A 27,177-nucleotide genomic window follows, 5' to 3' on the forward strand; every position below is an offset into this window, starting at 1 on the left:
TATGTATCCATGTGCCATGTTGATTTCCTGCACCCATTAGCTCGTCATTTAGCATTAGGTATATCTCCTAAAGCTGTCCCCGCCCCCCCCACCCCCCATGATTTATTTCTTACTTCTGTTTGTATGAATGTAGAGGTCTTTCATTTCTGTTCTAAACCTTTTTTGTTTCTTTTTACCTGCAGTATTTGGAAACCATGTTCACACTACTTTTTCAGTTACTGCAGCAAGTTACAGAATGTGACACAAAGATGCACGTTTTGCATGTCCTTTCTTGTGTGATTGAAAGAGTCAACATGCAGGTAATTATATTGTAAACCATGAAAATAAATGAGGGGTGGGTAGAATATGTAGAATTCATTAATATCCTTGACTACATTGTTTAAGAGTTAAAACATTAATTGAAATGCTTCTAACTTATAGATTGTGGTTTCAGTTCTGTATTATTCAAAATTGACATTTATATTCGATTTTTTGAAAATGAGAAAATTAAAATACTAAAAAAAATTGGATCAACAATGTAGAGGTGTTTATAAAGCAGAATTCTACATATTTTAGAAGATCCAGCTGATGTAAAATTCAGTGTGTTTGAGGGCATAGCCACAAGTGTCCATCAGCAAGACTTCTGGGAAGTCTGTTATTTTTACCTTAAAAGTTAAGTATTTTTTGCAGTCTGGTCTGCATTATATTTACATTTGGCTTAATGTAAAAATGAGGTGTAAAGTTCTTAACAGTTCGGTTATTCAGCTTCCCCGTCACTCTGAATCTTTGTGGAAAATTGTTAATCCGGAAAACCACACTATAATTATCGTTGTGACTTCCTATATTCTAGTTTACCATTGCATATCCTTGTTTGGAAAGCACTGAAGCAAATCTGTGACTTGCATTGTATTAGGAAAGATAATTGATTTGGATTTCACAGACTTAAGAGTTTACTCTTGGATCTGCTGTTGGTGAATTGTGACACCTTGAGCAGATTTATTAATTCTAAAGAAGTTGATGAGAATAGCTATTACTTATTGAGTAATGACAACATACTGACATATGTGCTACATGCTTTGCATATATTTCTCATTTAGTTCTCACAAAAAACTTGAGGTAGAGGAGTTAGAATTTATTGTCTCAAACAATTTGAGACTTGAAGGAGCTTTTCAAAGTTCACATATTTTAATGGCACTGCCAGTACTTTAAGCATAATGCGACTCCCGTGGTAGGGTTGAGTCACTGTTAATCATTTGAAACAGATCTGGGTACTGGTGTCTAAAAGTAGTAATATCTTGCATGATTCTTAGTACATTAATCACATTAATTCATTTGATGGTGTTTTTTTCAACAACATTGAGAGAGTTTGGTCACACAGAGTTCACTGCAACTGTTTTAAGAACTCATTTTAAGTCCTTGCCTCTGCTATTTAGTTTGGGCAAAGTCTTTAACCTTGTGTCCTCATGTATAAAATGGTAATGATAATTCTGAACTCACCTAACATAGGATTTCGTGAGCATAAAATTATTTCACATCTCCAAAATGCTTCAGAGTACTATAAAGTTGCAATAAATGGTTTAAAAAGTTGATTATAAAAACAAGATTTGGCTATTTTCTGTAATTTTATTTAGAAATATGTGGCAGATGGAAATTTCTTAATTAAAACTTTTTTTTTAAAATAGAAATGGATCTTCTTACCTTTGTCTTGCCAAACTTGGAATTAAAACTTTTTCTCCAAAGTTTATTATTCTTTTGGCTTAGTAAATTTAAAAATGCTTTTGTGTTTCTGTCTACACTCATCTTTCGGAACACAAATAACCTAAGCAGCTTACATGCCTATATCATCAGAAAGTAACAATAAGATATAGTTATTCAATATAGCTTTTGTTTTTCAAAACTCATACTAAATAGGAAATGGTTAAAAAAATATTTTCAGTTGTCTGATTCTTTTTTTTTCTACCTTAACCTCTGATCAACCCTATCATTTTTATCATTGTTGGATATATCCCTTAACTCTCTTTAATATGCCAAATTTGACGTTTGTCCATGAGGCAGCAAACTTTTTAAAAATGTTAACAAATTTTCTTTTTTGAGACGAAGTCTTGCTCTGTCACCCAGGCTGGAGGGCAGTGGCTCATCTCAGCTGACTGTACCCTCCTCCCCAGTCTCCTGGGTTCAAGTGATTTCTTGTCCTCAGCCTCCTGAGTAGTAGCTTGGATTACAGGCGTGCCACCATGCCTGGCTAATTTTTTTTTTGTATTTTTAGTAGAGATGCGGTTTCGCCGTTTTGACTGGGCTGGTCTCAAACTCCTGGGCTCCAGGGATCCACCCGCCTTGGCCTTCCAAAGTGCTGGGATTACAGATGAGAGCCACTGCAGCCTGCCAGAATTATCTTTTTGATATTAGGCAGCAAACATTTTGAGCCATCTTACAATAGTGCTTTCTTCTTCTTCTTTCTTCCTTCGTCTTCCGTCTTCCTTCTTCCTTCTTTCTTCTTTCTTCTTTCTTCTTTCTTCCTCCCTTCCTCCCTTTCTTTCTCTCTCTCTCTTTCTTTCTTTCTTTCTTTCACAAAGTGCAGGTTTGTTACATAGGTATACATGTGCCATGTTGTTTAGCTGCACCCATCATGTTGACAGTTACATTAGGTATTTCTCCTAATGCTATCCCTCCCCCAGCTCTGCACCAGCTGCCCCCCACAGGCCCCAGTGTGAGATGTTCCCCGCCCTGTGTCCATGTGTTCTCATTGTTCAACTCCCACCTATGAGTGAGAACATGCGGTGTTTGGTTTTCTGTCCTTTTGATAGTTTGCTGAGAATGATGGTAACGATAGACATGGATTAAGAAAATGTGGCACATATACACCCTGGAATACTACACAGCCATAAAGAAGGACGAGTTCATGTCCTTTGCAGGGACATGGATGAAGCTGGATACAATAGTGCTTTCTGACACATACAGTTTAATGTTGAAGTTTCAGTAAAGTCACCATCTTTGTACCATAATATACAATTATTTGAATATTGTCTTTACTTTTTGATACAGTAGTAGAAAACCTACAATTAACTTTTCTAGTGCAGAGGTCTTACAAATATGTAGTCAAAATAAATATGTAATCATCGGGGTGGTATCAGGTGGTCTTTGGGCCTGTGCATTTCTGAAGTGAAAGAACAAAATTAAAGGGACTCTGTGAAATACAAAATACTCTGTTGAAAATTTTATCTAAAAGATGAGGTGTCCTTAGGGACTTAGAGTAATTTTTTTAACCCCAATGATAGAGCCCTCATTAAAACATTTGTTAGCTTGTCACCTATTTGATTTTCATGTTTTCAGTGATATGAATTTAAGTGGAGCTTTCCCTATATATGAGTTAACTCATAAGGCTATAATATTCAAATTGCTTCCCCCACACCCCAAATTCTTTGGTAAGAACACTTAACATGAGATCCGTCCTCTTAACAAAATTGTAAGTGTAGAATACATTATTGTTGACTTTTGGTACAACATTCTATAGCAGAACCCTAAAACTTATTCATCTTGTTTACCTGAAACTTTTATGCCTGTTGATTAGTAACTTATTTACCCTTCCCCTTAGTCCCTGGCAACCACCATTCCACTCTTTGATTCTATGAATTAGACTATTTTAGATACCTCGTATAAGTAGAATTGGTGTATATATGCAATTGTGTGTGTAATACCACATGTTCTTTATCCATTCATCTGTTGATGGACATTTAGGCTGCTTCCACATGTTGGCTATTGTGAATAGTGCTACAATAAACATGGTAGTGCTAACAATTTCTTTGGGATCCTGATTTCAGTTCTTTTGACTAGATGCCCAGAAATGGGATTGCTGGGTGATATGATAGTTCCAGTTTTCATTTTTTTTGGAAGCTCAATGCTACTTTCCATAGTGGCTGTAACATTTTACATTCCTAGCAACAGTGTACAAACGTACCAGTTTCTCCACACCGTTGCCAACACTTGTGTTATCTTTTATTTTTGTTTTATAATAGCCACCCTGACAGGCATGAGGTGTTATCTCATTGTGGTTTTTGACTTGCATTTCCCTAATGACTGCAAAAACTTTCTTAGTTCTATGTGATTTTTAAAATGTTATGCAAATAATTGAAATTATCCTTCCCTTAAAACCCTCGTATTATAATCTTATTCAGAATTTTATATGGACAGTATTTTTTCTTTCACCTCTTTTCATTGAAAAATCTCAAATCTACAAAAAAGTTATAAAATAGATCAACACTTATATATCCTTCACTTCATTAGTAAGTTTCATCACTTACTAATATTTTACCACATTTGCTTTCTTTTTATCTATCCACATATACAGATTGTTGTTGTAAAACTATTTCAGTTTTAGTTGCAGACATCATGTGATACTCTCCAGAATATTAGACCTCACCTTCTTAAGAGATATATGCTCCATTTCCTACATTATCATAACCATGATTAGACTCAGGAAACTTAACACTGATGCAATACTATTATCTAATATCAAGTCAGTATTCAGATTTCCTTAGTTGCCCCATATAGCTAGCCTCCCACCCCACTGGAATATGTTTGGCTCTCATGTCCCTGTTCTGTTATTTTTAATGCCCAGTCTTTTTCTCCTTCCTTTTATATCTTTCACAGCACTCTGTGATTGATTTTTTTGTTTTTGTTTTTTGAAATGAAGTCTTGCTTTGTCACCCAAGCTAGAGTGCAGTGAGGCTGTCTTGGCTCACTGCAGCCTCCACCTCCCAGATTCAAGTGATTCTCCTGCCTTAGCAGGAGTAGCTGGGATTACGGGTGCGTGCCACCATGCCCGGCTAATTTTTGTATTTTTAGTAGAGACGGGGTTTCACCATGTTGGCCAGGCTGGTTTTGAACTCCTGACCTCAAGCGATCTGCCCTCCTTGGCCTCCCAAAGTGCTGGGATTACAGGCGTGAACCACTGCGCCCGGCCTCTATGATTGATTTTTGAAATATTGTTTTTATAGCATTAATTTTAATTTAGAACATTGTATATTCTAATGACAGCCAAGATTGGAATATAAATATTTTATGGCTTTTAAATGTAACTGGGTACTTTGGTTTTATTACCCCATTTGTAATTTATAGTATATATTTCTTTTCTGCAATTTCTAGGAAAGTTTCCTCTGTATTTAAAACCAAAACTACCTCATTTTCCTTACCAGTAGATTGTGTTGTCATATACTTATTTTTAGTTGAGTATGAATAAGTTCGATACTTTGAAATCTGTTTTTACTTATTAATTGGCCTGCTTTTATGAGCTAATTGGCGTGATCTTTGAGATAGAACACTTAGCAATATTGAGTACATGTTCCAGAAATAATATTATAATCAAATTTTGAAAATAAGGTATTACATGATAAATATGTTAAAATAAGGTAATACGTATCTTAATATTTATTCACTTATATCTTACTGAGATGTTTGTGCAAATATTTAACTTCTTATTTTTCTGCATTCCCCACCAACACTTCCACCACAGGAGAGGGGAGCAAATTCTATAGTTGTTTGGCTACCCTTTTAGAATATTTTACTAGCAGAATAAAGAAACTCACCCTTTCTGGGAACATTTTAAATTTTAATCCAGATATTCAAGTAGATAGTAGTGAAGCTATGAAGGTCTAGTGTTTTTATTTCATCCCCAAGGATACTCTTAGAGCAATTTCAAATACTGTAATACTAAGCTTATAGCAATCTCAAATACTGGAGCTGAAACGCTGTCCAGCATCACTGTAGATCCATTTTCTTTTTCAAGAAACTACTGTCAGACTGAGCTGTGCTTCAGGGTAAAATTTAAAATCTGATTAACTTAATCCATAGTGAGCTTAGCAATTTTATCCTTTGAAAATGTTTTTTTTCTCTTGTGTTTCCACCATACCTTGTATACACCTTCATCATTGCACTTCCCCTTTTTCATTGTAAGGGATTGTCTGGCTGTCTGTGTATCCTTTTCTGTCCAGTGCCTTGTGTTCAGGGCCTGAAACTTGGAAGATATTTGTAGAATGAATGAATAAATGCTGACTTTTAAAAAAACAATAGTATAATTTCCAATTTGGTAAGCTGTTTTACTGAAAAAGAAGCAAGATATAACAGCATTTTCTGTTAACCTCTAAAGAATGTTTTTTTATATTCATAAATTTTGTTTCATTCAGTGCACTTGATATTTGTTTAAAATTATTTAAAAATATTTACTATAGAGCCCTGGGCTTTTATATAATGTCTAATTTTATTTCTTAAGGGCATAAGCTTAATACATTACATCTAATAAATATTAAATATGTGCTGCCTGGGACTTAATAGTACTCTCATTGTTTTTCAAAGTAAATTGCCTTCTTTACTAATAAAATTTTGTTGTTTCCTCTACTTATATTGTAATAGATACGACCATATGTGGGATGTTTGGTACAATATTTGCCCCTCCTTTGGAAGCAGAGTGAAGAACACAATATGTTGAGATGTGCTATTTTGACGACACTTATTCATCTTGTTCAGGTAAGTCACTTCTCCACAGAGCTTTTTTAGTTCAGTGGTTTTTTAAAAAATTCTTTTAAACATTTAAAAATTGTTTTTATGTGATTTATGTTAATGGTAGTGAAAAACTTCACATATCTTTTATTTTTTTTTTCCACGTGTGATCTAAACAGATTTAAAAACAACTTTTGCATGCTTATTTTGGACATTTTTTTGAGGATGTGAAAAATATTATTCACTTTTTAAAGAAGATGTCGTCTCCAGTGATGATAGACTCATGGTTCATGCAGTCCATGGCACCATGCGTGCAGTTTCCTTGGTGGTTGGGGCTTTTCTGCTTAAGCATACTTTATGTTTTCACTCTTTTTTCTTGATTTAAAATAAAAAAATTCCCTATTATAACTTGGTAAGGCAGGAAACCAGGTGAGTTGCTTTTGAGGGGAGACAAGTGAATTGGATTTCATACATTTTGACGTTTGAGGTGTTGGGATGTGGTAGCAGGTAGAGAGGAACCTGAAACTTAGAGCTGGACTATAGTTCTTACTTGAACTGTTACAGTGAATCGTAGTCTGGTGAGAGTATGGATAGGGAAGAGCTCAAGGCCGTGAGTTAGAATATATGTGTGGGGATGCTCAAGTGATTTTACTGACTTCACCCACAAATTTGAGAAATTTTCCAGTGGGGGAGAAATCAGAAGTACCCCCTAAATTCAGAAGTACTGCTCTAAAGCTTTCTAAAATTAGTTTAGAAAAAACCAGAAACTTTTCTCAGAAGCTTTGATACTTTTTTGAACATGAACTCATTCTTTCCATAAATGCTTTCTAAAATTAATTTAGAAAAAACCAGAAACTTTTCTCAGAAGCTTTGATACTTTTTTGAACATGAACTCATTCTTTCCATAAATGCTTTCTTTTTTTTTTTTTCCTTTTTGAGACGGAGTCTCACTCTGTCACCCAGGCTGGAGCACAGTGGTGCGATCTTGGCTCACTGCAACCTCCGTCTCCTGGGTTCAAGCAAGTCTCCTGTCTCAGCCTCCCAAGTAGCTGGGATTACAGGTGCACGCCACCGTGACTGGCTAATTTTTTTTTTTTTTTTTTTTTTTTTGTTTTTGAGACGGAATCTTGCTCTGTCACCCAGGCTGCAGTGCAGTGGCGCGATCTCGGCTCACTGCAAGCTCTGCCTCCCGGGTTCACACCATTCTCCTGCCTCAGCCTCCGGAGTAGCTGGGACTACAGGCGCCTGCCACCACGCCCTGCTAATTTTTTGTATTTTTAGTAGAGACGGGGTTTCACCGTGTTAGTCAGGATGGTCTCGATCTCCTGACCTCGTGATCCGCCCGCCTTGGCCTCCCAAAGTGCTGGGATTACAGGCGTGAGCCACCGTGCCCGGCCTGCCTGGCTAATTTTTGTATTTTTAGTAGAGACGATGTTTCACCATGTTGGCCAGGCTGGTCTCAAACTCCTGACCTCAAGTGATCCGCCCACCTTAGACTCCCAAAGTGCTAGGATTATAGGCGTGAGTGTGCCACCATGCCCAGCCCCTCTATAAATGGTTATGGATGACTTTTAGTTACAGATTCCTGTTTAAGGCAGTTTCAGATAAATAGTAATGCAAAATATTTTTAATGTACATTTCCCTGCTTTCTTTTTTTTACTGTGGTAAAAGACACATAACAATATTTACCGTTTTAACCAATTTTAAGTGTACAGTGTAGTGTATTAATGTATTAAATACATTCATAATGTTCAACTGTCACTACCATCCATCTCTGTAACTCTTTTTATCTTGTAAAACTGAAGCTATATCATTAAACAGTAACTCCGCAGCTCCATCACTAAAGCACTTAAAAAAAAAAAATAAGTGGCCCAGAATCTCTTCCTGTCTACCTTTTAATGCTTATGATTACCTTATAAGGATTATGTCCGTTTTATAGAAGAGGATAAAGACTAAGAGAAGGTTACTGACTAGCTTGTGAATGCATTTGTAAGTAATAGAACAATGAACGACCCCAGACATTTTGTATTATAGCAGCATCTCTGCCAAATGTTTTTTTGTTTTTGTTTTTGTTTTTTGAGATGAAGTTTCGCTCTTGTTGCGCAGGCTGGCGTGCAGTGGTGCAATCTTGGCTCACTGCAACCTCTACCTCCCGGGTTCAAGCAATTCTGCCTCATCCTCCAGAGTAGCTGGGATTACAGGCATGCTCCACCATGCCTGGCTAATTTTTGTATTTTTAGTAGAGATGGGGTTTCTCCATGTTGGTCAGGCTGGTGTTGAACTGCCGACCTCAGGTGATCTGCTTGCCTTGGCCTCCCAAAGTGCTGGGATTACAGGCGTGAGCCACTGCTCCCGGCCTCCAAAATGTATTTTTAAGCTCAACTTGGGAGTTTTATGAGAGACATGTGACAAAACACCAGCTTTTATGTCTCCTCAGGCAGTGTTACTTCAAGTAGTCTCAGGAAGTCAGAGTAACTCTTGTGGAATGTTAGGCCTTTTTTCTTTAATCGTGACATTTAAGTACCCTGTGTATTTGTACAGGCGAAGAGTGCAAGGTTCAACCAAGTAGTATTCTACCCTTCTTGGAGAAAGCATATAACATAATACCAAAATTGAGACTGTTGCTTAAAATACATTTTTCAGCCGTTTGGGAAGATTATACTAAAGTTTATTGGTTGGCCAGGCACTGTGACTCACACCTGTAATCCCAGCGTTTTGGGAGGCTGAAGTGGGCGATCAGTTGAGGTCAGGAGTTCGAGACCAGCCTGGCCAGCATGGTGAAACCCTGTGCCTACTAAAAAAAAAGAAAAAAATTTGGCCGGGCGCAGTGACTCACGCCTGTAATCCTAGCACTTCGGGAGGCCGAGGCGGGTGGATCACAAGGTCAGGAGATTGAGACCATCCTGGCCAACATGGTGAAACCCCATCTCTACTAAAAGTACAAAACTTAGCCAGGTGTGGTGGCACATGCCTGTAGTCCCAGCTACTTGGGAGGCTGAGGCAGGAGAATCGCTTGAACCCAAGAGGTGGAGGCTGCAGTGAGCTGAGATTGTCCACTGTACTCCAGCCTGGGTGACATAGCGAGACTCCGTCTCAAAAAAAAAAAAAAGCCCCCAAATTAATTGGGTGTGGTGGTGCACACTTGTAGTCCCAGCTATTTGGGAGGGCGAGGTAGGAGAATTGCTTGAACCCAGGAGGCGGAGGTTGCAGTGAGCCGAGATCACGCCACTGCACCCTAGCCTGGGTGACAGAGGGTCTCAAAAATAATAAAAAAAGTTTACCGGTAAATTTCCTTTCTTGCAAAATACTGCTATCTTCTGGCTTTTGACACATAACAGACATTAGTGTAAGTTTCTGTTTGTTTTTGTTTTTGTTTTTTTAAACCTGGAAATCCAGATTATGGTAATCTTTGAAGAGGGTGGTCACTGGGTGAAAATAAACTTTCTAGTCTGCATAGTTGAACTTAGAGGAAGTAGGTATTCATTCATACACTTAATGTTTATTGAGAACCTGCAATGTGCAATACAGGGTAATAGGCACTGGGCTACAGAACAGAAATGAATAAAATGGGATCTTTGTGTAGGTGACCGTCTAGGGAAATACTGAATAAGTGTGTTAATTGCCCTTTTAGCAATTAAGAACATACTGCTGTTGGGGGTACATGGCCAATTCCCTGTGTCACATGGTGGGTGTGGTGGGGCACATTAGGGAAGGCCTCCTGACAGAGGTGTTACTCAAATTTTGATGTTGTTAAATAGTGTTAAATAGTGTTGTTAAATAACACAAGAAGTGTTATTTAGATGGTGGTTTAGCAATGAGAGTGGTAAAGGTGTTTTAGACATATGAACCAGCATGTGTAAAACTACCTAAGCATTAGGGAATGCAGTACATTTTATTTTTTTTAAGGTTTATATATTGATCAGTTTTAATGTTGATAGATAAAGGAGTTAGTTCTTAAAGAATTTTCAGATGAAAAGTATCAGTACCCTGCTCCTCCTCCTCATTTCCTTTTTGGTGGAAGAATTCACTGTCAACTCTTACAGCCAGATCATAGGTTTCTCAGTCTTTCTCACTCTAACATATTGTTTATTACTGATTTAACCATTGTAGGCATTACTTCTTGACTTCCCTGCATAGAAGATGAAAATGTAATTCTTTTGTACCCATGTCCTTCCTATTCCACCATCCTCCCAGTATACTTGATTGTGTAAAGACTATTGAAGGCATATATCATTATGTCATGATTAATTTTATTTCTTATGCATAGTGTTTCCAACCTCCACCCTTGTATTAATAATTTTATTTGCTTAATATACTGAGAAAGTACCATAAACTTGGTGGCTTAAAACAATATGCATTTATTAGCTCATAGTTCTGTAAGTCAGAAACCTGGGCATGCCATGTCTGAATTCTCTGATTAGAGTTTAATGGACTGAAATTGAGGTGACTGCCAGAATAAGTTCTTCGCTGGAGGCTTTGGGGAAGAATCCGTTTCCATACTCATTGAGCTCATTGGCAGAATTTAGTTAGTTGATTTGTAGGACTAAGGTCCCAGTTTACTTGCTAGCTATCATCTAGGGTCCCCTCTTGTTCCCAAGTCCAGCCACATTCTTTGACACATAGCCCCTTTCATGTTCAAAGTCAGTAGTGGGGAAATTCTCAAATGTCAGATCCCCTGAGGGTTTTAATCTGTGACCTCCCCTTATGCCACTAGCTAGAAAATACTCTCTTTTAAAGGGCTCTTTAAGAGTAGGTCAGGCCCACCTGGTTAATCTTCCTATCTAAGGTCAGTTGATTTGGGACTTTAATTACATCTGTAAATTATTTCTTCACAGTAGTACCTAGATTAGTGTTTGAATAACTAGGGAATGGTGTGTGTACAGTAGTGGCCAAGAACATAAGTGATCATCTTAGATTTCTGCTTAGTACACTTAGTTGTCTATGCAGTTTGAACCTATTCTTTTCACTTGTTATTTACACATTTCCTCAGTGATGTTTTGTTACTTTCATCATCTTGAAGAGATACGACAGATTCTTTTTTTTTTTTTACACTTTAAGTTCTAGGGTACATGTGTACAACGTGCAGATTTGTTACATATGTATACATGTGCCATGTTGGTGTGCTGCACCCATTAACTCGTCATTTACATTAGGTATATCTCCTAATGCTATCCTTCCCCACTCCCCCCACCCCATGACAGGTCCCGGTGTGTGATGTTCCCCACCCTGTGTCCAAGCGTTCTCATTGTTCATTACCCACCTATGAGTGAGAACATGTGGTGTTTGGTTTTCTGTCCTTGCGATAGTTTGCTGAGAATGATGGTTTCCAGCTTCATCCATGTCCCTACAAAGGATGGCTGCATAGTATTACATAGTGTATATGTGCCACCTTTTCTTAATCCAGTCTATCATTGATGGATATTTGGGTTGGTTCCAAGTCTTTGCTATTGTGAATAGTGCCACAATAAACATACGTGTGCATGTGTCTTTATAGCAGCATGATTTATAATCCTTTGGGTATATACCCAGTAATGGGATGGCTGGGCCAAATGGTATTTCTAGTTCTAGATCCTTGAGGAATCGCCACACTGTCTTCTACAATGGTTGAACTAGTTTACAGTCCCACCAACAGTGTAAAAGTGTTCCTATTTCTCCACATCCTCTCCAGCACCTGTTATTTCTTGACTTTTTAATAATCACCATTCTAACTGGTGTGAGATGGGAGATACGACAGATTCTTATGTGCTCTAGTTTGGACTGGTTTTACTTAGGCTTTTGCATGGCTGTTGTAACTGGATTTTCTTTCACTGCTTATCCTTTCTGTGGGATGTCTGTTTTCTGTGCATCATGTCATATCTTTTCTTGTTTCAAATTCTTTTTCTGATGGCAGCCATGAATGGCAGTAGCATTTTGCAAAAATACATAGGAGGTAAATTTTTTATTTTGAGATACTGCATGTGCGAAAATGTCTTCATTCTAGTTTCAAATTGATTAGTAGTTTGGCTGGTATAAAAGTCTAGGTTTCTCCCTCAAAATTTTGGAGACATTTTTTTTTCTTTGTCATAAGACTTCCAAAATTGCTCTGGGGACCCTGGAGCCATTCTAATTCTTCATTCTTGAATGTATTACCCCTCCTTCCCTTTTCTGGCAACTTGTATGATCATCTCTGTGTTCCTATTTTCAGTTTCATGATGTGAGTGTCTTTTCATCTCACTGTTCTGGACACTTGGTGGACATTTCAAGCTGGAAACTCATGTTCTTGAATGCTAGATGACTCTATTGTATTTTATTTCTTCCTCTTCGTATTTTTCTTTTCTTACTTTCTGAACTTTTTGTTACTTACATGATAGATATTCTGAACCAGTCATCTGATTTTCTTTGTTTCCTTCCTGCCTTTTTTTCTCTTTGTCCTTCTACTTTCTAGGGAATTTTCTTAATTTTATCTTTCAACCTTTTTATTGAGTTTTTCTTTTCTGGTGACATGTTTTAATGCCTATGGGTTCTTTTGTGTTTTCCTGAATAATTCTTTTGTACAACATTTTGTTTTTGTTTTATGAATGCAGTGTTTTCTTTAATGCAGTGTTTTAATTACCAAAGATATTAATGATATATTTTTCCAAGCTTTCATCTCTGCCTGATCTCTGTTTCTTTTAAGTTGCTGTTTTCTATTTAGTTAGTTGTTTTGTCTTCTGTTTTTCATAGCAAACATTTTAGTCATATCTGTTGATCCTCGGTTGCCTTCTCTTATTTACTTTCTATTATGAAAAAATTTGAAGCGTACACAAAAAAGGAAGAAGAGTGTGATGAATCTTGAAGCATCACCCAGCTTCAAGATCAGCATTTTGTCGTATAAATTTAGGAGTGGACACTAAAAAGCTGAGTGGAAGGATTGTGTGTGTGTGTGTGTGTGTGTGTGTGTGTGTGTGTGTGTGGTGTGGGGAGGCTTGCTGATTGTGGTGGTTTTTTTTTTTGAGACAGGATCTCACTCTGTTGCTCAGGCTGGAGTGCAGTGGTGCAATCTCGGCTCACTGCAACCTCTACCTCCAGAGTTCAAGTGATCCTCCTGCCTCAGCCTCCCTAGTAGCTGGGACTACAGGCATGCACCAACATGCCCGGCTGATTTTTGTATATTTAGTGGAGACAGTGTTTCATCATGTTGGCCAGGCTAGTCTCAAACTCTTGACCTCAGCTGATCTGCCCGCCTTGACCTCCCAAAGTGCTGGGATGACAGGCATGAGCCACTGCTCCTGGCCATAATTGTGTGTTTTTCTTTTAGGATGGTCTGGTTGGGTTTTGTAGGAGAATGTTTTTGGGTTAATTTTTTAAGGTCTTTCCTCAGTGAAGGACCCCTCAGTCTCCTACCTGTTACGTGCTGATGTAATCTTCCTGTTTTATGTCGTATCCCTGTTCTTGATTTCCTGGTATCTCCCTGTCTTGAAACCATCTGTTTTATCTTAGCAGAAAATAAATAGCTGGTTTTATTCTGGTTCAGAGGAGGGCCAGTTATTTCTCTGCTTATATATCTGGATGAGATCTTGGCATCAGACTGCTTTCTAAACATTTTCGAGAAGTCCTCTTATTATTAATACTTCCTTTTCACTGTCCTCCAATCCTCTGTCCCCCAAATGCAGGCATGCATGTGCACACGCACTTAATGCACACACACACCCCTCTCAAAATACCTGTTGCCATTAGTTCCTCAGTCTTTTTTCTGTAGTGTAAATCAGGTAGTTTGTCTTTTCCTGCTCCCCTGCTGGATTTTAGTTTTGGTTTCTTAGTTGGCTAAATCAGTTAGCACTTGTCTTTCTTCCCAGCTTCCAAAGTGAATTACTTTTATCTCTTCTTATGCTGTCTTTGTATTTCTGTTTTTAGTTCTTTTTAAAAAAAACATCCCCCTGTATCCTTTTAGTTGGCTTTAGGAAAGAACAGTAGTAAATGCATGTACTGAAACTGTTCATCTGTTAGCTTTCTCCAGATGTTAACATAGTGATTTCTAACACTGTGCATTATTTGGTATAGCAGGAACATAGAGTACAGAGCGTAGGGGGAACTGGTCAGGAAGGCTAAGCGAACATCTCTTGAAGGTCCGAGGAAGAAGAAACGTTAACGATTTTTATTTTAGAAAAGTAGTCAGGGCACCACTGAGGACAGTAGTTTGGAAGTGGGTAAAACTAAGGTCAAATAGACTAATTAGGAGACTGTTAATCAGAAAAAAGATGATGAGAACCTGAATTATGGAGAGAAGGGGAAAGATTTGAAAAATATTTAGGAGATATTTCTTCTTCTTTGAAGAAGAACCAGGAGGTAGTCATGATATAATTTATCACTAGGTAGATAGTGATTCATGTCCCTTGAGTTAGGAAATACAGGAAGAAGAACTGTGTTTTAGGAAGACAATGAGTTGGTTCAGTATTAGAGGTTGAGATAACCTTCTGGCTGATAATGTGCTGTAGTTAGTTGATTGTCTGGAGTTCAGAGAGTTTTTACAGATATGATAGATGTGCATAGCATCAGTATGTTCACGGGACATGAGAAGAGAGCCAAGGATACTACCCTGAGAATGGTCAGTATTTGGAGGTTGCTATTTTTTTTTTTTAAACTTTTTTTTTTGTGGAAAAAATTATAGATTCACAGGACGTTTCAAAGATTGTATAGAGAAATCCCATGTGTCCTTCACCCAATTTCTCCTTACATCTTATGTAATTATAGTAGAATGTTAATTCTCCCCTTTAATTATTCCTGGTAGTTTTCTTATTTTAATAACTGATGAATTTATTTTTGAACTTTCAGAGTATTGTAGGCAATGTCTTGTAGTTACTGTGGGCCCAAAGGGTGCTTACATTTACTTAAAGCTGCATATCAGGGATTGGACACATTCTTTAGCCACTAGAATTATAAGGTATTGAATCTCTTTAAGTGTTAAGACAGTGTGTTACATAGTATAGTAGAATTAATATTCTACTATAATTACGTAAGATGTAAGGAGAAATTGCGTGAAGGATACGTGGGATTTCTCTATACAATCTTTGAAAGCAGTGTGTTTAGCAATTGCTTACTTTAGTTTTGCTAATGCTAGCATATTTTGAATATTGGAATACACATTTAAGTAAGTAGATAAAATTTCCAAGGAAATTTTAAGTCTACTTGATAATCAAAATGAACTTCACTGTTTTTTTTCTTAATATTCTTTCTTTTTTGTTTCATGAAAGATTGAGCTATGGAGAGTGAAATTGAAGTGAGTTTTAAGGCCCAATGTGTACTACTCTGTTAAATAATGGCATTTTCATAATTCTCTTCCTTTGGAAAACTCCTTAATAAAGTCTTCCAACTTGTTTTTCATTATTAAAAGGGCCAAAATTATATTTAACATAAGTTCTGGAGATTTAATATACAGTACAGTGACTGTAGTTAAAAAATAATGTATTGTACACTGGAGAATTGCAGATAAAATCCCAACAATTGAACTTAGTAGTATGGGTCATCAAAAGGGGAATACATACATACTGTGTGGCATTGTAATTTGCTTTGAATTATATTGACGTTTGAATTACTTCTTAGGTGAGGAGGTATTTCGTAATTTATTTGGTTTCCTTTTTGTGTTCCTCAAATTATAGATATTATTATGTTTTACAGATTGACTTTTGACCCCTTTTGTTTTCTTCCAAAATACCTACTGTGTAGTACATTGAATCAACCTCCCTAAGACAGTAATTCAGCAAACTAGAATTTTAGATTGAAACTTTTCTTCTTCCATCTTTGTGTTCTTAATGCATTAAAAATATTATCAAAAATTCTTAAATATGCTGAAAAGATAACAAAAACTCCTTTGCCCTCATCCCAACATCATCCTTTTTCCTTTCCCATATCTAAGAAGCATTAACAGTTTTTTCTGTTTGATTCCAGAAACATTTTTGTGTATACCATATACAGATATCTAGATATTTAAAAAAATTATTTGACATGTGGAATTGTTATACACACTTCTGCACCTTTTAAAAAGAATTTGTTTGAAAATTTAAAATTCTGTGTCAAATCCTCCCATCCTTTGTGTGTGTGTGTGTGTGTGTGTGTGTGTGTGTGTGTGGTGAGGAGGTCTGCAGATTCTCGCTCTGTCATGTAGGTTGGAGTGCAGTGGTGGGATCATAGCTCACTGACTGCAGCCTTGAATTTTAGGGCTCCAGCGATCCTCTTGCCTCAGTCTCCTGAGTAGCTGGGACTACAAGCAGGCACTACTGTGCTTGGCTAAGTTTTAAATGTTTTTCAAGAACAGAGTCTTGCCATGTTGCCCAGGCTGGTCACCAACTCCTGGCCCCAAGCAGTCCTCCTGCCTTGGCCTCCCAATGAGTTAGGATGATAGGCATGAGCCATGGCGTTCAGCCCCTAAGGTCTTTTTAAACGGCTTTTCAATATTCTTGAATCTGTTCCATAATTCAGTTACTTTACTGTTGAACATTTAGGGTGGGTTCATTTTAGATTAATTATTTAGGTGAAAGCATCTATAGAATTTAAAATACCAATGTTAATATGTCATCTGTAGTGACAGGGAGAGGAAAATAGATATTTCTTATATGTGCAATCTCTTAAAATGAACAGATGTATGTAGCCTTGACATATATATTTTTTTAACTGCCAGTAGGCAATCGAATAGTATTTTTCAATTTTTCCTTTCCAATTATAAACAGAACTAACTTTGTTTTACTATTACTTGTGATTAGGACCTTCCTAAAAATATGATTCATTTTTTAATTGGTTTTAGGGCTTTTTATATGATAGGTAATTTTTTGGTGGGGGATGGGACATTAGAGTGTCTTATTATAAGTTTTATTTATACTTCCCATAGGGATTAGGAGCAGACAGCAAGAACCTGTACCCTTTCCTGCTCCCAGTTATTCAACTGAGTACAGATGTTTCCCAGCCTCCACATGTTTATCTTCTGGAAGATGGTTTAGAATTATGGTAAGAGGAAAAACTTAATACCATGGATCTTATTTTATTCGTGACCTTCCCTACTCTCGTGCCAATAAAGTTAAGGTCATGTAATAGGGCTTTAAAAACAAAAAATGTAAACTCTGTTTCTTCAGACTGGGGCATATATCTCCTTTTTTTGGCAACTGTCACTCAGTGTAGGATTATAGTAGACAAAGTTAAAGGGGGACGTTTCAATAGGAATTCAGCTGCATTTCATCTTTTGGAATTTGTCATGTAATATGGGGTCATGGTAACTTTTCCAAAAAGTTACTGACTTAAAATTTCCAGTCTGTTAAATGAGATGTTTGGGGGATATTGAGGTCCTCTTACTACTTAACCAAGTATTGAGATATTATACCTCAGCTCCAAATGCTAATGCGACTTACAGTCTTAACTTACTGTTCTACTGAGTAAATTAGTAGTATGCGTTATTAAGAGGTTAAAAAAAATCCCCTGCTTCTGTGGCAGCTCAGTGCTACAAAGGCTTATTGACTGCCCACGGTGTGTAAGCAACTGTGCTAGAAAATCCTTTTGCTTTATTAAGCTCACTTTACTGTTGGCAACAGTTTTCTCCGGAGACAATCTTTCAATAATACACGAAAAGTTTCAAAATCCCATTATGTAAATTGATAGTGCAGTTAAAGAAAGCAAATCATAGAAATCAACCATAAAAGAAATGAACATTTGTTTCTCTTCATCCCTCTCTCCCTCCCTTTGGAACTGTTTTTGTTAGATGTCTAGAATTTAACAGTTTGGTTCTTAGAAATTACCTTTGGTGCAAATTATAAATAATGATCTTTATCAGAATATGAGATGAATGACTTTAAAACTTTACTAGATAGATACTTACTAATCTGTGGTTTGCATTCCTCAGAAAGCTGTTGTTCGAACTTAAATCGCATGTATATGGTTTGGTTGTAAGTTAGCCTGTTGTTGAAATATTTTATATTCAAACATTTATAGTTGTATAAGGATGGATTACTTTAGATCAGAGGTTGGCAAACTTGTACTAGACAGGACCAGATATTAAATATTTTAGGCTTTCTAAGTCATACAGTCTTTGATGCAACTATTCGACTCTGCTGTCAGTGTCAGAACAGTCATAGACAATACATAAGTAGGTATGGCTGTGCGCCAATGAAACATCATTTATAGAATAAGTACGTGGGTGGATTTAGCTCATGAGCTGTAGTTTGCCAACCTCTGCCCTAGATTGTAAGATAAAATATTAATTCCTGGCATATAAATTTTTTTGGTAAGCATGTAGATACTATATGATGTTGAATGTTAGAAAAAATCCAATATTAAAGAGATTAGACTCAGAGTTAACAGTATTACTGACAATATATTAATGTGTTACGAAAGGTGTAGATATTTTCAAGGGATTACATTAAAAAGTAATAATAAAAATGCACTGCTCTGTTAATGGTAATGTTTTTTCCTAGCCTTTAGTTACATGCTAATGAAAATAAATTATTAGAAAATTTTTTTGATTACCTAATTTGTTAATTGTTGAGTTTCTTTAAAGAGAGTACATCCTTCTTCATGAATTTTTCTTGATGGGTTAGAGTTTATATTTGAAATCAGGCAAACGTTAAGTGCCAAACCCAGTTATACTACTGCATTATATATGTAATTTTAGTAAGTTAATCATCTTTGGTGAACCACAGTTTTCTTATCTTTAAAATGAAGAATAATTCCTACCCTTACATGGTTGTTGTGAATATGAGATAATGTTTGCTGAAGTGATTGGCACTTTGGATATGGCATTCAATGCCTGAGGATAATTAAAGATTGCCTAGGAAGAGAAGGACAGATAGAGAACATTCTGCCCCGGGCAGAGTTCTAATGAACTTGTAACATTTTGAGGACACGAGGAGCCATCTACAAAGACGGAGAAGAGCTGCTTACTTATATAGTAGGAAAACCAAGTCAAGAGAGGAGAATGTTTCCTAAAAGAGTAGAGAGTGGTCAACTTTGTCAGATGTTGCTGATTTTCCTAGTAAGATTAGTATAGAGATGTGAATTTGGCCACATGAAGATGATAGGAGGGTTTTCACCGGAGTGGTAAGAACAGAAATTAGAATTAGAATAGACTGAAGAATGAAGTGAAGGTAAGTCCGTACAGACTATGCACACTGATAACTTGTTTGAGAGCTTTTACTATTAAGAGGAGCATAGACATGGGGCAACAGCTGGGTAGTGTGGGAAATGTGAAGATCTAGAGGAATGGGTGAGGCCGGATTGAGAGAGTGGGATAAGTGAAGGAGGCAAAAAGGGGTGGGAGTCAGAGCTCAAGTGGAGGGGTTGAATTTTGGTAGCAGCCGGGATACTTCATCCATTTTAACTGGAGGCAGAGGTGGTTTTCCAGATTTTGTAGTGGAATGAGATAGGGAGGTGTTCCATCCAGTAGCTTCTATTTTCTCAACAAAATATGAAGCATTGTCTTTAGTGGGGTGTAATGGGCTGGATTAGGAGTGTGCACAAGATATGAGAGGTCTGTAGGTGAGAGAAGATATAAAGTAGTTAGAGAATGGAAATTTGAATTTATTAGGGATAAAACCAGTACACCAGTTGATGTTTGGGGTCACGAATATAGAGTGAAACTCTCAGACTGATTATGTGATTTATCTCCCACTGTGGCTTTTTATTTTCCTCTTGATCCATCTCACTAGAGATTTGTCAGTTACTAGTCTTTTCAAAAACAACCTTTGGTTTGGTTCTCTTTGTTGTATATCTGTTTCCTATTTATTAATATCTGTTCTTATGTTTATTATCTTATTCTGCTTGCTTTAGGTTTATGGGCTTGTTGTCATTTGATCTCTATTCTAAGAAAATCAGCTCATCAACTTTTAGCCTTTCTTCTATCTTAATATAAACATTTAATGCAATAAATTATTTTTAAACAGAATTTGAACAAAAGACCTTGTATAGTTTTTTTGTTTGTAAGAAAATTGGATGAGGTAGTAATTAATACGGGTAAGCAGGCAGCAGTATCAGCTATATCTTATTAAATGTAATATGATCATTTAAAAAACAAAACAAATTTGATTGCTTTTTGCCATTTACTCAAAAGATCATATCTTTCTCTTAAGAAAAAAACCTTTCTTTTAAAAGAAACTTGATTTCCTAGGATAAACTTTACTTGGTGGGGAATTCCACTATTAATGCATATTATAAACATTTTTCTAATATTTTATCTAATTTTATTTTTTCTTCTATTAATGATTTGGATCTATGATCTACATTTTGTGATTCTTTTTGATTTTATATCAGTGCTATGTTTAACAATTTAAAAATTGTTTTCATTGCACTGGAATGATTTTTGTGATATATAACAATCTATTCTTTGTATGTTCGAACAGTTAAGAAAAAGAACTGGAAAGAGACCCATGTTGGGGGCCAGGGGTTCTTTACAGTTTTGATAGCATCATCAGGTTATTCCTTAGTTTTTAGTTTTTATAGCCAATATTAGATTTTGAATAGGCTTTCCCCTCCTTTCCTTGCTGCTGTTTTGACAGTCAAAACAATCCTTGTTTTGAGGGTTGGGGGATGTGAACAGATAGACCAACCACACAGTTCTGTGATAACCCACCATGGATGTGTATTATGTCATGGATTGTGGTCAGATCAGTTTGTAATTTGGCCTTTGTTGCGCTAAACCTTCCATGTATACGTATTATATTATGGATTGTTTCATAACTGCTAATGCAGTCAGATTGGCTTGTAATGGCCTTTGTTGTACAAAGTTCATATTTATTAAGCATTTAGCATAAGTTTTACCAATTTATTAGCCTAGTTTCCCATCGAAGAACACATCAATTACATGTGGCAGAGGAACATATCAAGAAAATCAGAACAACAAAATAACTTTTTTAACTGTTTGACCAATCCGTAAGTTATGGTTTTGGTTTATTGTTATAATTTCATTATTATGGATACTTTAGTATATACAGTTGTGTCTATCAACAGGGGATTGGTTCCAGGACTACCACATATACCAAAATTCATGCATACTAAAGTCCCGCAGTCAGCCCTGCAGAACCTGTGTATATGTGTATGTGAAAAGTCAGTCCTCCATGTACTTTGGTTTTGCATCTTGTGAATACTGTATTTTTAACCTTGGATTTGTTTGAAAAAGTCTGGGTATAAGTGGACCCACTCAGTGTAAAGCCATGTTGTGCAAGGGCCAACTGTAGTTACTTTCTTTACTACCTTTGCTATGTATGTAGAAATATTATATAATTTGCAGACAGGTTTTTATTTTGAGGCATTTGTTTAATTCTTTCTTAGATAATTTTTATAACTTACTGATTATACACTTACCTTTCTTCATTTAAGTGAGACCTTTTAAAATATTTAAGTCATATGTTAATGGCTTTAATGGGCATGGAAAGTGGTTTAATCATCTGTTTTTCCTTCCTAGGTTAGTAACTTTGGAAAACAGTCCATGTATTACACCAGAGTTGCTTCGTATATTTCAGAATATGTCACCACTTCTTGGTATGTGTTAAAGCATAAACTTACTAATGTTTTTTAACGCAACCATAATTTGGAGGCATTGAAACAAATTATATATATATATAAGTTCAACTTTGAGTTTAGATTCAGGGGATATATGTATAGGTTTGTTACATGGATATAGTGCATGATGTTGAGGTTTGGGGTACAGTTGATTCTGTCATCCATTTAGTGAACATAGTACCTAATAGTTTTTCTTTTGTGTGTGTGTGTGTGTGTGTGTGTGTGTATGTATATGTATATATTTGTATATGTGACATTGTATTTTTTGGAGAGCTTGGGAGTGGAGAGGGCTCCTCTGTCAGAGAGTGTAGTGAGCCGTGATCACACCACTGCACTCCAGCCTGGGCTACAGAGTGAAACTCTGTTTCAAAAAAGAAAAAAAAAAAAAAAGAAGATGAATGTAGAAGAATGTTTATTGTGGCACTGTTTATACATAGCAGAAGATCAGAAGCAAATGAAATGTTCATCAATAGAGGATTGATTACATAAATTATGATTCATCTATATAGGTTTTTAAAGATGAATGAAGCAGATATATATATGTATGAATGGCATGAATATATACACATATGAATGATGTGAATATATATATGCATGAATATATATGCTTTATTCATAAAATTAATTTCATCTATGTATTTTTTAATGTGATTACTAGAAAATTTAAAATTTTATATATGGCTTGCATTTGTGGTGCACATACTTCTTTTGGGCACTGCTGATATATAGGATAGATTTTTAGAGGTGAAACTTTTGGGTTTGTTTTTGTTTTTGTTTTTTGAGATGGAGCCTCACTCTGTCACCCAAGCAGTAGTGCAGTGACATGATCTCAGCTCACTGCAACCTTCGCCTCCCAGGTTCAACAATTCTCCTGCCTCAGCCTCCTGGGTAGCTGGGACTACAGGCGTGCACCACCATGCCTGGCTAACTTTTGTATTTTTGGTAGAGACAGGATTTCGCCATGTTGGCCAGGCTGGTCTTGAACCCCTGGCCTCAAGTGACATAGTACCTAATAGTTTTTCAACCTTTGAGTTCCTCCCTCTGCCCTCTAGTAGTCTGCAGTGTCTATTTTTGCCATGATTATGTCCATGAGTACTCAATGTTTAGCTTCCATTTATAAATGAGAACATACATACCTTCCATTTTTATTTAATCCCTGATATTGACAAATAAGTCTGTTGGTGTTGTTTGTTTTGTTTTGAGACACGGTCTTGCTCTGTTGCCCAGGCTGAAGTGCAGTGGTATGACCACAGCTTACTGCAGCTTCAAACTGCTGGACTGAAGCAACTCCTCTAGCTTCCTGAGTAGCTAGAGCTACAGGCACACACCACCACATCTGGCTATTTTTTTCTTTTTTGGAGATGGGAGTTTCGCTCTTGTTGCACTGGCTGAAGTGTAATGGCGTGATCTCAGCTTGTGGCAACCTCCACCTCCCAGGTTCAAACTATTCTCCTGCCTCAGCCTCCTGAGTAGCTAGGATTACAGGTGTGCACCACCACACCCAGCTAATTTTTATATTTTAGTAGAGACGGGGGTTTCACCGTGTTGGCCAGGCTGGTCTCGAACTCCTGACCTCGTGATCTGCCTGCCTTGGCCTCCCAAAGCGCTGGGATTATTAGAGGCAAAAAATGTCCCTGAGGTATAATGAATGACACACTGGGAAAATAGACTCACTCTTTGAAAATACCAGCAAATGTGGACTAAAAACAATTGTAACTGATTAAAAAATCATTTTCTCACCTTATTTGTTGGATGACCGTGGTGGTTAGATAATGCGATTAATCCTTCACATTTTCTCCTAAATTTTTTGTTACTCTTTTCAAATAACAGTCAAGGTAACCATTTGTTTTACAATAAAGAGCCATTTGCTGTTTGTTATCTAGAGTCCCCATAAGAGGAAAAACTTACCAAAGATGAAGTCAGTGGCAATAGGTGTTGATCTACTAGAAAAAGAGAATAGGGTTCTTTGGTGAAGGCCTTTTTAGTTCTGTTCTACCTAACTTGGAGACTACATACCACGCTACTTTAGGCAATCCACAGACTTCTTTATATTTGACCTAGGATTAGACACCTCAGCCAGCCCCTTTACCAACTTTGTCATGAACAACATTCAGCTGCTTCCACATATGTGTGATTTCACACATTGGTCTCATTTCACTCTGTTTTCCACCTCAAATTCAGCATGCTTAGTCTCCACAAGGTTCAGTTCCCTAAGAGTGATGAGAGAGGGACTGGTAACCAAGAAGAAGAGATTTAGATAGAAAGCATATGACTTACTTTACTATAACTGTATGACACTATTTTTAGTGTAGCTTTAGGTAAGTGCTCTAGTGTAGTGTTTTTTTTTGTTGGTGGTGGTGGTTTGTTTGTTTGTTTTGAGACAGTCTTGCTCTGTCACCCAGACTGGAGTTCAGTGGCTCGATCTCAGCTCAGTGCAACCTCTGCCTCCCAGATTCAAGCAATTCTCGTGCCTCAGCCTCCCGAGTAGCTGGGACTACAGGCATGTGCCACCATGCCCAGCTAATTTTTGTATTTTTAGTAGTGATGGGGTTTCACCATGTTGCCCAGGCTGCTCTCAAACTCCTGGCCTAATGTGATCCACCTGCCTCAGCATCCCAACGTGCTGGGATTACAGGCTTGAGCCACCATGCCCAGCCTGTAGTGTAGTTTTAACGATAGAAATCTTTGTTGTTGATGCGTATTTCTTACCAAATCAATAAAGACTTTTATGTGTTTGGAATAATGCCTGGCACGTAGTAAGCATTATCTAATGTTTTACTAGTGTATTTAGTACTATTACTGTCACTATTAACATTACTCCCATTTTAAAATTATCCTACTATTGACTGGCTCTTCAGGATTTGTTACTTTACTGAATCAAGAACTAATGAAATTTCAACCTTTTGATAATGGATATTCAATTTAAACTTTTTTAATTTTTAAAGATTTAAAAAGTTCTATTTTATAAAGTTTCAATGAATATAGGTGATGTGGATTCTATTATTTGTTTTCTACTTTTATTGTTCAAACAAAAAAGATAAACATAATTTGTTTTATGCATTGTGGTATCTGTATTTACATCAATAATGAAGAAATTCTATTTACAAATTACATTTGTTCATGTTTATTTGTACATCTTGACCTCAGTATTACCTTTATTTTTGTTTGAGTTTGACATACAGCTTTTTGCATGTATATTCTTTCTTTCTTTCTTTTTTTTTTTTTTTTTTGGAGATGGAGTTTCACTCTTGTTGCCCAGGCTGGAGTGCAGTGGTGCAATCTTGGCTCACTGCAACCTCCATCTCCCTGGTTCAAGAGATTCTCCTGCCTCAGCCTCCCGAGCAACTGGGATTACAGGCATGTGCCACCACCCCGGCTAATTTTTTTGTATTTTTAACAGAGACGGGGTTTCTTCATGTTGGTCAGGCTGGTCTTGAACTCCCGACCTCAGGTGATCCACCCACCTCAGCCTCCCAAAGTGCTGGGATTACAGGCGTGAGCCACCACACCTGGCCGTACATTCTTTCATAAAAGTTTAAAAATTTATTTTTAAATACACCCAGAATATTTAATCTTTTAAGAGTATAAACCAAAATGAATACTGTTTTTGTATCAGTTAAATTCTCTTACTAGAACAATACTTTTAAACTATCTATTTAATAAGTATGATAGGTATTATATTTTTCTAGGCAGAAATTAAGCCACTGGGCTAGTTGCAGTGGCTCATGCTTGTAATCAGGTAGATTGCTTGAGGTCAGGAGTTTGAGACCAGCCTGGGCAACATAGCAAGACCCCATGTCTACAAGAAATAAAAGTTAGCCGGCCTTGGTGGCCCGTGCTTGTGATTCTAGCTGCTCAGGAGGCTGAAGCTAGAGGATCAAGGCTGCAGTGGCTGCAGTGAGCTGTTAGTCTGCTCTTGTATTTCAGCTTGGGCAACAGAACAAGATGCTTTCTCTTTAAAAAAAAGAAAGAAAGCCACTGGCAGAAAGTTTCCTACTTTAAAACATATAAAGCCAACATTATAGAACACTTTAAGATGTTTAAGTTAATGGTTTTTAAGGATGCGTTAATTAAGTATGAATATATTCAAGGCTAAGATTCATTTTATGTCCTTTTCCCTATGTGTAAATAGAATCTGATAAATTTTAAGCAGAACCAGAGGCTGTAACTGGAAGTAATTATGTTAATTTAGTTCTAATGGCTTTTTTTCTTTAAATCTATGTTATTGTGTTAATTTACTTAGTATTCTCATTACTTAAAAGATCAACGTGACGGGCTCTTGTCCTAGTTATTGCGAATGCAACACTAATGTTCCTTTAACTGTAAAATTTTTCAGCTGGTAACTTTCTATCAAATTTGGAAAGGATGAAGTAGATTTCTCTAGATTCTTTATAACATAATTTAATAATTAACTCCCTGTCCTCCTTACAGAAATTTAAAGGAACATATATGTAAAATACAAATTAAATATAGGAGCAAAATTATAAATAAAAGCAAATAGGAGTAGATTATAAAATAAAGTCACACTAAAGATATGAATCATATATGCACAGTGCATAACTAAATACTTTGATAGGTTATATACAGGTTTACCTTGGAGCTCTGTAGAAGTTTATGAAAAGAAAAACCTAGTCACTTAAATCAGGGATTTTCAGTCTTGGCTTTGTTGACATTTGAGTCAGGTAATTCTTTGTTGTGAGGGACTTTCCTTTGCATTGAAGGATGTTTAATAGTATTTTCAGCTTCTACCTGCTTGATGATAGTGATGACAAAAATGTTTCTAGACATTCCCAAATGTCCTGTAGGGGACAAAATTGCCCCTGACTGCGAACCATAGACATAAATTACGCAGTATCTGAAAGTAAATGCATAACTATTGCATGATTGAAGTATAACTTCTTGGTATTAGGACTAGAAAATTTTTCTTTAGAGTCTCACTAGGAACTTGTGGATGTAATGAACAGTGTCCAGTACCTTAAAACAGATAAATTTCTTAATTTTAGGGCTATGTATAATATTAATATTTATTTATTTATTTGATGATGATAACATGCCCAAGAAAATTTTGTCAGTGCCATCCTGGGCATGGCAGAGGCATGGAAAGCAGTGTGAAGTGACCTAATTTGTATAGAACAATCCAGGAATAGTTTTTAAATATCTGTAGGAAGAGACGGGCTCTTTTCTTTTTATATCAAGTCTTTTTAAATGTTGTTT

The 27,177-nt window shown here is 36.6% G+C and overlaps 1 protein-coding gene across 8 annotated transcripts in view; it reads left to right on the forward strand.

Annotated features, from left to right (window-relative positions):
• The window catches only part of IPO11 (importin 11), a 229,996-nt gene that overhangs the window by 106,468 nt on the left and 96,351 nt on the right, over positions 1–27,177 (forward strand). For all 8 annotated transcript variants that reach the window (XM_032145222.2, XM_032145224.2, XM_032145223.2 and 5 more), the window contains exons 19-22: positions 183–299; positions 6,385–6,498; positions 17,312–17,427; positions 21,866–21,942. In XM_032145222.2, the coding sequence (XP_032001113.1) occupies positions 183–299; positions 6,385–6,498; positions 17,312–17,427; positions 21,866–21,942 (424 nt within the window). The remainder of the gene's footprint in view (positions 1–182; positions 300–6,384; positions 6,499–17,311; positions 17,428–21,865; positions 21,943–27,177) is intronic.

This window comes from Hylobates moloch, unplaced genomic scaffold (genome assembly GCF_009828535.3).
Source record: "Hylobates moloch isolate HMO894 unplaced genomic scaffold, HMol_V3 SCAFFOLD_23, whole genome shotgun sequence".
In the NCBI taxonomy this organism is placed as follows: domain Eukaryota; kingdom Metazoa; phylum Chordata; class Mammalia; order Primates; family Hylobatidae; genus Hylobates; species Hylobates moloch.